The following is an 11,293-nucleotide window of genomic DNA, read 5'->3' as shown; positions in this document are numbered from 1 at the left end:
GATATGTTTCCAAGTGATTGCCTGTTGGCTGGTCACACACACACACACACACGCGCGATAAAATGATGAATTTAATGTGGAAAAACCCCAGATGCCGAAGGCGGCCCCGGGGGTCACTTGCCCAATCCGCCCAGGCTCCCACTTTGGAGCCTTATCTGCCCCGGTGCCTGGAGAGCCGCGGGGTCGGGGGCGAGGTGGGGGGCGGGGGTGATGGGAAGGGAGGAGGCCTGGGGGCCGGCCCAGGAGCACGGGATTTCCGCCCAGGGCAAGGCTGAGAGCGGCGGCCGAAGGCCGGGGGGAGGCCGGCCCGGAGAAGGCGGAGCGCAGCCTGGGAGCCGGGCGCGGGCCTGGGGGCGGAGACGGGGCCTGGGCCGCCGGGACGGAAGCGCAGGGAGGGCGGGGCTGGGGCCGAGCCCCGAAGAAGGCCAGCGGGCGGGCGGAGGAGGGCCGCGGGGTCCGGCATGGGGAACCCGGCCGGGCTGCCGCTGGACGGCCTTCTGCACGTCTTCTCCTTCCTGGAGGCGCCGGAGCTGCTCCGCGCGGCCCAGGTGGACAAGGTACCCCACACCCTCCAGCCCGCTCCGGGCATCCCCAGGGCAGGGGGTGCTGGGTGGAGACCCCGGCCCTGAACCCCCCCCGGGCACCCCAGCGCCAGGGGAAGACCCCGGCCGAACCCGTGCCGCCCGTTTGGCCTTCTGACCCACGGCAGAGCCGGGGGTGGCATGACCTCTGAGGTTCCTCTGGGACCCCCCAGTTTCTCAGCCCCTGCCAACTCGGTCCTTTCTAAGGCAGGGCAGAACCTAAAAGGCTGCTCTTCCTGTGCTTATGTGATGGTCCCAGGGCACTACCCTGCCCCTCTCCTGCCAGCTTCCTCCTTCCAACCCACCCCCCAACCCAATGCTGTTCTGCTTCCTTAGATATGAGGGATTTGAGGATAGACTGCCTGGCAAGCTAGGGGCAGAGGTGGGGCACATCTCCTGATTCTCAGTCCGCACCCCCCCCCCATTTTTTTGTTTTGGGAGGAATTGGATTTGAGGACATGAATAACTGGAGGTTAGCCATCCTAATTCTATAAATAAATAGACCCCCCCCCAACTCCCAACCTGAGTGGCAGTTCTCTGGTTTGCTATCTATTGTGATTGGCATTTGTTGTAGGGGACTAGGGGTGGGATCTAGGAGTTCAGATGATGCGATTTCTCTCCAGTTGGCAATACACTGAATGATTTCTTATCTCCACCCAGAGACAGGTATTGGCACGTAACCTGAGCAAAGCCACTGGACCAAGACTCTTCTGGAGTATGAGCCTCAGAGGTCCTTAGGGAGGAGAGGAATCAGTGTCTGGATTTTTTTTTTTGTGGAAATAAAATATAAGTAACTTCAGTTGAGACTCTTAATAACCTTATAAGTTAAGGAAGGACAATTACTAATAGGCCCCTTTTCAGAGTAGAGAAAACTGAAGTTCCGTGAATGATTTGGTCAAGGTGACACAGTTTATATAGAGAGTTGACTCACTCCAAATTCTTTCCACACAAAATTACTCTCGATGTTCCCTTAGAGTTAAGAGTAACATTGTGGCACCACGGACCTAGGGTTGTTTTCATGAGAACATTATGCTGAGGCTTGATACTGAGTAACCAAGTGCCCACTTTTCCCTTTCTCCCTTCCTTAAGAATTACTTCCTCAGAGGACACTTTCAAACACATCATCAGAAAGCAAGTCTGGAGACCAAGATCCAGAGGTTTCCTAGAATGTTTTTCTCCTTCCATCTCCCATCTTCCTTTCCCTCTCCAGGTCTGGAATGAAGCTGCCGATTCTGCCTTCCTGTGGAGGTGAGTGAGTAAAGAAAGAATGAAGTTTGGAGGGAAGAGATTCCCCCCCCCCAATTCAAGGAAAGAGGACAATCTACTGGTCTTTTCTAGGGTGCCTGCTTTCAACTCAACCCTGTGTACATATGGGGAAGCTAGAAAAGTAGAAGAGAATGGTTGGGGAGGCAGAGCATGAGAACAATTTTTTTTTCTCACTCTTCAGGTCAGCTTACTGACCATGCTTTGGCTAAAAGAAGACTGACCAATGAGAACTCAGACCTTATCTGTATGGCAGGTATTCTGTGTCTGCTTCTAGTCTCTCCAGGCCCCTGTTATAGTTGAACTCTATCTCTTATTTCTATGCCTTTGTTCAGGCTGGCCCCAAATATCTGGAATGATTTCCCTTACTGTTTCCAAAAAGTAATGCCATAATACATACAGTGGCTTTAGATATAGAGAACTTGAGAGAAAATCCCACCTCTGATGATTCCCACAGTGTCAACTTAGACAAGTCACTCAATGTCCCTTGGTCTCATTTTCCTCATCTGCAAAGTGGCATTGGAAATTCTATCTCTCTCTATCCCTCTAATCTTAGAATTCCTTTACTAATTTTAACTTCCTTTAAGGCTCAGGTACTAGTCCTTAAATGAAAATTTTCTTGATTCTCTCTAGATTTTAGTGTTTTTTTCTCTCTCCATGTTACCTTTATACAAATTCCTCCATAGGTTTATTGTGAGGGATTTATGATTTATATACAATAATAATATAAATCTATTGATCACCATATGGACCATTATATACAAATATCCTTGTATAACAGACTCATCTCTTGAAGGAAGATGTATTTGATAGAGAGGAGTCATATTTCCTGCACAATTTGACCTTGTGTCACTGCTGGAGTTATATTACTTGGTGCTATTCTCCATCCTTAGGTGCTAGCCTTTATTATCTGAATAATATTATTTGAATAATGTTATCTGAATAATGATAATGATAACTAGCTTTTGTTTAGCATTTTGAGGTTTGCAAAATGCTTCGCAAACATCTCATTCTATCCTCAACAATCCTTGAAAGTAGGTGACAAAATTATCCCTGCTTTACAAATGAAGAAATTAAGGCAACCTGGTTAAGTAACTTGCACTGGATCACAATAGTAAGTATTTGGGCCAGGTCTTAACTTGGATCTTCCTGTCTCCAGATTTAGAACTCTATTCACTTCTATATCTAGCTACTGTCAAAGAGCTTACAATTTAGCTGGAAGGAAAGACAACATATGCATATTTACATGTGTACAAAATAGATAGAAGATCATTTAGGAGGAAAGACTCTAGGAGTTGAGGGGGGGCATTAGGAAAGACTACATAGAGAAGGTAACATTTGGGCTAAACCTGGTTGGAAATTTCTAATTCCAATAGGCAGTTTCTAATAGGTTTCTGATACATGGAGCAGAGGAAGGAATGCATTCCAGTGCAAATATGGGATGATGGAGTGTCATATATGAGGAAAAGTAAGAATATCAATTTGGGTAGACCACAGTATTCATAAAAGAGATAAATAAAATATAAAAATGTAATAAGGTCAAAAAGGTACATTGAGAGCAGATCACAAAGAGACTGAATTCCAGAATTTTTATTGATCTTGGAAGCAAAAAGGGAATCACTAGAGTTCTTTTGAGTAAGAGAATGATGTTTTCAGAACTGTGCTTTTAGAAAATCACTTTGCCATTTCCTGAAGAAGATGAATTGAAGTAGGGAAAGGCTGAGTGCAGGGAGACCAATTAGGAGGCTGTTGTGAAGGTCCAGGGAAGAGGTAATATGTGCTTGAACGAGGATGATGGCTGGGAGGGGAAAGAAGGGGTAAGATGCAAGTCACAGTGTGCAAGTAGAAATAATAATTGGCTACTGACTGGTTATGTGAGGTATATGAAAGGAAAAAGTCAAGAGTGAACTTCACTGAAGGGGAAGATGGTGGTTCACTTGACAGAAATAGGGCAGTTTAGAAAAGAAGCAGATTTTTTTTATGGGGCAGACAGAGAGAGGAGAATGGACTCTGTTTTGACCAAATTAAGTTTGAGATGTTCATTAATCATTTGGTAACATTGGATGGGAACTCAGCATAAAGATGAAATTAAATTCACATGAGTTGATGAGGTCCCCAAACAAACAGTGTGGAGAAGAGAAGGGAACCTAGGACAGAGTTTAATCTACAATTAAGGAGCATTATATAGTTGATGATCCAGTAGAGGAGACTCAGAAGGAATGGACAATTAGGCAGAAAACCAAGAGAGTACTTTCACAAAAAAAAAAGAATGATTTCAAGAAGAAAGAGTGGTCATGGGTCACAACATATCCTTCAAAGAGGTCAATAAGGATGAGGAGAGAGAAAAAGTCATCCAGTGGATTTGGCAAGGAGCAAATCACTGGTAACTTGGAGAAAGATGTTCAGGTAAGTGATCAGGTTGGGAACCAGAATGCTTAACTGAAAAATATTTGAGAACAGATGAAATGGATGCAGATTGTAATGAGTCTTGGCACTTTCACAGAATTTGGTTGAGAAAGGGAAAAGAAAGATAGTGACATTGAGTTCTAGTGAGGATTTTTTCAAGAGGAATATGTAGGCAACTAGGAAAGGATCAGTACATAAAGAGAGGTAGAGGGAGGCAAAGATGATAGAATTTTGGACATGAAATCAGAAAGACTCATCTTCCTGAGTTCAAATTCTGCCTTAGACACTTACTAGCTGTGTGATCCTGGGAAAGTTACTTAATCATGTTTGCCTCAAAATTGCAAACCACTCCAATATCTTTGCCAAGAAAACCCCAAATGGAGTCATGAAGATTCCAATACAACTGCAATGACCAAACAACAAAAACTAAAAAATTAGAAAGAGTGAAAGCTATATGACTCCATAGAAGGAAAATGACTCTATTGTCAGAAGACTTGGTTTCAGATGTTGTCTCTGACACTTGTTCCCTGTGTGACCATGGAATAAGTCATTTAATTTCATTGTGCCTCAGTTTTCTTATCTATATAATGATGGACTGGACTAGATTTTCTCTGAGCTGCCTTCCAACTCCCAATCTATAATTCTTTAATTCTGTGATTGTGGAGGTAATCTATTAGAGAATTTTGGACATAGTAGGTGCCAAAAATGTTTGTGAAATTGAATTTTAGGAAACATTGGGAGTATACAAGATCAATTATAAGATTTTTCAAAACAGCAAATACTTGTGGACTTTCCCACAAATAGTGTGAAAGATTGTGCCTTCATTCTACTCTCCCTTACCACCTGCAGAAATTAAGAAACTTGAGCAATTAAAAGAATAGAAAGAAAAGGAATTCCTTCAAGGCAATTCATGAAGAAAACTTAAAAATAGCAGAACCATACTATCACCTCCCCACTCTGTGTTTTGCATGATCACTTAGCCCCTGCCTCTACCACACCATGCCAATTGATAGAAGTGGGAGAAGTGAGCAGGCTAGCAGCTCTAGAGGCCAGACTTACATCAGGTGGGCTAGTCATCTGCCAAGAACCTTCACTAGCCACCAAATACTAGGAGTGTTTGTCATTACTTTTAGACTCCCACTGTTTTTGCATTTTGTTCATCTGTTCTTTTCCCTCCCACCTATCCCTCTCTGGGCCTGACATTAAAGGTTTCATGTAGTGGCAGCTCAAGAGACTGCAAAGTAGAAGAATGTTGGAACTATTAGTAGATGGAGTGTATATCCTAAATAAATAAATAAATAAACCTGCCCTTTACCTGCCCTCCCCCCTTAAAAAATCCTTTATAACTTAGCAGAATCCCCAAATTCCACTCCTAAACAGATTTGGGGGGAAAATAAAAATATTCTCTCTCTCTCTCTCTCTCTCTCTCTCTCTCTCTCACACTCACACACACACACACACACACACACACACACACACACACACTGATTTGAATGAAAGAGAAAAATTGATATCTATCTTTATTGGCATAGTTATATATCAGAGATACTGAGGAAAAGATCAAAAATAAAAATTCCTGAAACAGTGAAGATTGAGACCAGAGATTCCCAGAATTCAGCCTTAGACAAGAAAATAATTAAGCATTGGCTAGAGTGGAATGCCTACAGGAGCCCCAAGAGAAGTTGGAAGCCCTAATAGATTAAAAAAATAAAAAGTTTAGGAGACAATTTGAGAAATAGCAATGGAAACCCTTAAAAATCAAAGAATTTTAGAATTCAATAATTCAGCAAAAAAATATTAGAGCAAAGTAAAAAGATTAAAATAGAAAGAAGCTGAGAGATATCTCATATCCAGAACAACTGACCTATAAAACAGGGCAAGGAGACCAAAACAGTGGTCCTATTGCTCAATTTATAAGGGGAGCAGAGAATAGAAAGGAAAGCTCTAAAAGATATGAAAATATTGAAACATGTATTAAATGACATAGTAAAATGAATTCAGTGATATATTGAAAGCATTATTCATTATGGTCATATTCATATAAGGGATTTAAGAACTATTTTACATTAGGAAAAATTTAAATATAATCATATTACTAACAAAGCAATAAAAATCTATAACAAACCCTTTACAAAATATAGCCAATGTTAACATTCACTTTATTTTATTTCTTGTAATATAGTTCTTGGAGAATTTAATTTTCTCTTAAGTCATTTCTTTCACAAAAGTATAATACATTTACTACTCTTTATACAATACAACAATACAACTCAGAGAATTTCACTTTTCACATAATCATTTTTGATAACACTATAAAAAAGCAGACATAAGAAGATCTTTCCTTTCAATGATCAAAAGTATCTAAAATCAAGAGCAAGCATTATTTGTAACAGAGAAACATTAAAAGCTCTTGCAGCTGTTAGCACTAGTTTGTAATTATAGTTCTAATTATAGCATTAAAGTAAGAAAAAATGAAGGGAATAAGCATAGGCAAAGAAGAATCAACATCTGGCTTTGCACATGATTATAGGAATATAGATGTAGAAATGGAAGGGACACCCACAGGGGCCCCCAGACCACTTTAAAAGTGCATACTTTACATCTCTTGCATTCATCCTCTCTTCTCCACCATCCTGGTTCAGACTCTTATCCCCTCTAGGCTGGGCAATTACAGTAACCTCTTCATTGGACTCCTTTCATTCAGTCCCCCCACCCCATACACACGCGCTTGCTCTCTCTCTCTCTCTCTCTCTCTCTCTCTCTCTCTCTCTCTCTCTCTCTCTCTCTCTCTCTCTCTCTCTCTCTCTCTTCAATCCATCCTCTACCCAACAGTCAAAGTGATTTCCTTGTAGCACAGTACAGATTTTGTTTCTCTTCTACTCAATAAACTTTCCTGCCCCTGCCTCTCCAGTATCAAATATAAACTTATCTGTTTGGCATTTAAAGACTTTTGCACTATGATTTCTGCCTCCTTTTCTTTTGAGGGGTTTTTCTGCTTCCTTTTCCAGAATTACTTAATCTACCCTGTGGTCAGGATAAATTTCCTTTGTTACTGTTCTTGTACATGATATTCCAGCTACCGTCTTTGTGTTAGCTGTCTACCATTCCCCATAATGGACTCCTTTTTCATTTCTCCTCCCAATCAAGGCATTGCAAAGCCTTTCCTATACCATTTAGATTCCAGTTCCTACATCCCTTCAAAATGTCATACTTTTTGCACATATATGTATTTATATTATATACATACATATTATATATGTATATATGTATATGCTTATATATTTAGATATACACATGCTACCTGTTTATAGGAATAGGTATGCATGTATATATATATATATATAGAGAGAGACAGACAGACAGACAGACAGATAGACATAACTCTGTCTCCCAACCAAACCATGCATTCCATGAGGAGAACATGGCCTGTTGGTTTTGTATCCCCAAGATCCTAGCACAATGTCTGATATGTAATAGGCACTAAGTAAATGCTTGCTAATTATTTGTTATTTCATAGCAAATTCCAAATGGAAGCACCTATCCTAGATCTAAAGAGTTTACAGCAGAAGAAAAAAAAAGAATGGAATGCAATACTTGCCAGATCCATGATTAAGGGGAAGATTAATAAAGGCAAAGAAGATTACACACACACACACACACACACACACACACACATGCATCAATTTTGATAATTTGAAAAGGAAGGCCCAAAGATGCTTCGAGGTGTGACATTTTGGTAGTCATTTTAGTATATGGCCTCCCTTGGTGACTAATCTGAGAGTACTTAGGTTTGTAAACAAGTTCTGGCATGTATGTTAAAATCAGCTGCATTATTTTATAGTCACACCTGGCAGATTTTAATTAACCTTGGCATTGACTCCCAGGTGCCTTTGGATGAATTACTCTTCTTTAGAAAATGGTTCTTACTAACCATTTGGTGAGAATTTGAATTTTCTTCTTGTGGTCACAGACCAAGACCAAAATATTCATGAATACCTACTGTTCTAACCCTAAATTTTACTATCCTTTAGTGTTAAAATATAAAAACAATGGGCCAAAATTATGTAAGTTAATATAGTGGACAATAAAGCATCATTTAAAAAGAATAAGCAAATTTGAAAAATATGTTGGTAGAAAAACAATCGAAGTAAATCTTGAAATTTCTATTTAATAGAATTGGTACCATTCCCTAATGAATGACCTTAATTATCCATTTTCTTGGAAACAAGCCTGTGACATAGATAGTGAAAATTTTATAATTCATATTTTACAGGTGAAGAACTTGCAACTCAAGGAAGTTACTTTAGTAAGTCCTCTGGACATTTTTTTTTTTTGGTTTTTGCAAGGCAAACGGGGTTAAGTGGCTTGCCCAAGGCCACACAGCTAGGTAATTATTAAGTGTCTGAGACCAGATTTGAACCCAGGTACTCCTGACTCCAGGGCTGGTGCTTTATCCACTACGCCACCTAGCTGCCCCTCCTCTGGGCATTTTTAACATTGATTTTAAGGACCTCGAAGATGCTTCTTAGCTCTTACACAGTTTTCTATGATATTCTCTGATTCCTGGGAATTCAGATCATACCATGATCCATCATGAAAGTCACAATTGCTTGACTTCCCCTCTTTCCCAAATTACTTTGGATTTATTTTGTGTATATATTTGCATGACTCTTCTGCTGTTTCCCCCCATTGAATGTATGATCCTTTGAAGGCATGTACCATTTAGAGGGTTTTTTTCCCTTTTGTCTTTGTTTGTATTCCCAATACTTGCACATAGCAGGTGCTTAATAAATATTTATTCAATTTAACAGTGAATGGATTTCATCTTTCTTCCTCCAGTGGGGTTCACCTAACTTGACCCAAAGTTTTACACTGAAACAGTTTTATGATCACTTTCCTGATAATGTAAACATTTTACATGTTTTAATGGAGCCTCCATGTCACAAAGTTTCTCCTGCTTTACAATCAAGAATAGCCTCAATACGGGCACTGTAGGGTCATTCTTCCCACTCTAGTCCAGCTGTCAAATTAAACTTCCTCAAGAGCAGATTGGACCAGATCACTCCCCCTATTTTATAAATAGCCTGGCTTCCCCAACCCCTCCAGGATCAGATATAAAAGCATCTGTTTGGCATTCAAATCCTTTCACAACTTGCTTCCCTCCTACTTTTCCGGTCTTCTTCGTTTTTAATAGTATTTTATTTTTTCCCAATTATATGTCAAGACAATTTTTAGCATTCATTTTTTAATCTCATTTTATTTCCAATTACATGCAAAGATAATTTTCAGCATTCATCATTGAGTTCCACATTTTTCTGCTGTCCTCCCTTCTCACCCCCCCATGACACCGAACAATCTGATATAGGTTATGCATATATAATCATGTTCAACATTTCTTTATCAGTATGTTGTGAAAGAGTAATTAGAACTAAAGGGAGGGGCAGCTAGATGGTACAGTGGATGGAGCATTGGCTCTGGAGTTAGGAGGGCCTGAGTTCAAATTTGACCTCAGACACTTGACACTAGTTAATGTGTGACATTGGGCAAGTCAGAACCCCATTGCCCCACAAAAAGAAGCAAAGAAAAAAAAAGAATTAACGAGAAAGCAAGAAAAATATAAAAGTTTTAAAAAGTGAACATAGTATGCTTTGCTCTGCATTCAGACTCCATTGTTTTTTTTCCTCTGGATGTTGGTGACATTTTCCATAACAGATCTCTCAGGATTGTCCTTGGTCACTGAACCATTTAGTATTCATTTTTACACAATTTTGAATTCCAAATTTTTATCCCTCCCTTTTTCACCTCCCTGCTTACTAAAATGATATGTTATATATGTACAAGTAAATAAAACACATTTCCATATTAGTCACATATATGAAAGAAATAGATCAAAAGGGAAAACAAACATGAAAAAAATAAAGTAAAAAGAGTATGCTTCGATCTGCATTCAGAGTCCATCAGTTCTTTACATGGATGTGGATAGCATGTCCATTGTGAGTCCTTTGTACTTGTCTTGGATCCTTGTGTTGTGAGAAGAGTTAAGTCATCTTTCAGCCTTCTGACATCTTCCTCACCACCATGAACTCTGAGATCTAGGGCCACTGGCCTCCTAGCTATTGCTCACGTTTTCCATCTCTGGACTCCAACATTTTCTTTGAGACCCTGAGGAATAATATTCTCACTCTTCATCTCTGCCTCCTGGCCTCCCTGGCTTCCTTCAAGTCCCAGCTAAAATCTCATAAGAAGCTTCTCATCCCAATGCCTTTTCCTTCTCTCTGTGAATTTATCTCCGTTTATCCTATACATGGCTTGTATTTACAAAGTCATTTCCCCGTGTCTCCCTGTTTAGGCTGATTTCCTAGAGGGTAGGCACTGTCTTTTGTCTCTCTTTGTATCCCCTCAGTTAAGCCTGCCTTGGCCACCCCCACATATTCCAGCCCCCAAGTCACTTGTGAGAGGCTTGAGAACTCATTTGGGATCCAAATGAAATCTTGTTACTCTCTTTCAGGAGGCTAAGCCTGAGTCGATGGCCTTTTTGCAACATTTCTCAAGTTAGTAAAGGAGCACAATCATGGAAACAGTATTACCTCCATCGTTCTCAACTGGAACACCAGATGGCCCAGGGGAGGCCCTCACAAGATTTCACTTGCAAAGCCATTTCAGGGCATGATGGTAATAAATACTAAGAGGAACCACAGTAATCAACACATACACACATACACACACACACACACACACACACATACACAGACTTATCTTTAAAGTTTGTAAAGTAGCATACATAAATCATTCTATATAAGACTTATGGCAACTCTGAAGTAAGGAATACATTATTCCCATTTTTGCAGGAGAGAATACTGAGTCTCAGCAAGGGGATGTGACTTGTCCAAGGTCATACATCAAAAATAGAATTTGGACTCAGGTCTTCTACGACTCACTATACTAAGGTCCAAAGAAATATTCTGACCCCCACCCCACCCCCCATCCTCCCCATTCCTTTTATTATTATGTAGACCATGAGACTTTGACCTAGAGGAAAGCCA

The 11,293-nt window shown here is 40.4% G+C and overlaps 1 protein-coding gene across 2 annotated transcripts in view; it reads left to right on the top strand.

The window, feature by feature from the left end:
* Positions 1–415: 415 nt before the first annotated feature.
* FBXW12 (F-box and WD repeat domain containing 12) overlaps positions 416–11,293 on the top strand; it is a 35,317-nt gene continuing 24,439 nt past the window's right edge. The window contains exons 1-3 of one of the 2 annotated variants that reach the window (XM_074198359.1): positions 416–557; positions 1,792–1,829; positions 10,759–10,922. In XM_074198359.1, the coding sequence (XP_074054460.1) occupies positions 462–557; positions 1,792–1,829; positions 10,759–10,922 (298 nt within the window). In that variant the 5' untranslated portion in view covers positions 416–461. Of the gene's footprint in view, positions 558–730; positions 1,830–10,758; positions 10,923–11,293 lie in introns of those variants that run through there. The other variant, XM_074198360.1, reaches the window with a different exon arrangement.

Source organism: Macrotis lagotis, chromosome 8 (assembly GCF_037893015.1).
Source record: "Macrotis lagotis isolate mMagLag1 chromosome 8, bilby.v1.9.chrom.fasta, whole genome shotgun sequence".
Lineage (NCBI taxonomy): Eukaryota > Metazoa > Chordata > Mammalia > Peramelemorphia > Peramelidae > Macrotis > Macrotis lagotis.
The sequence above is the reverse complement of the archived record's forward strand: the minus strand, read 5'-3'. Positions and strand labels throughout refer to the sequence as shown.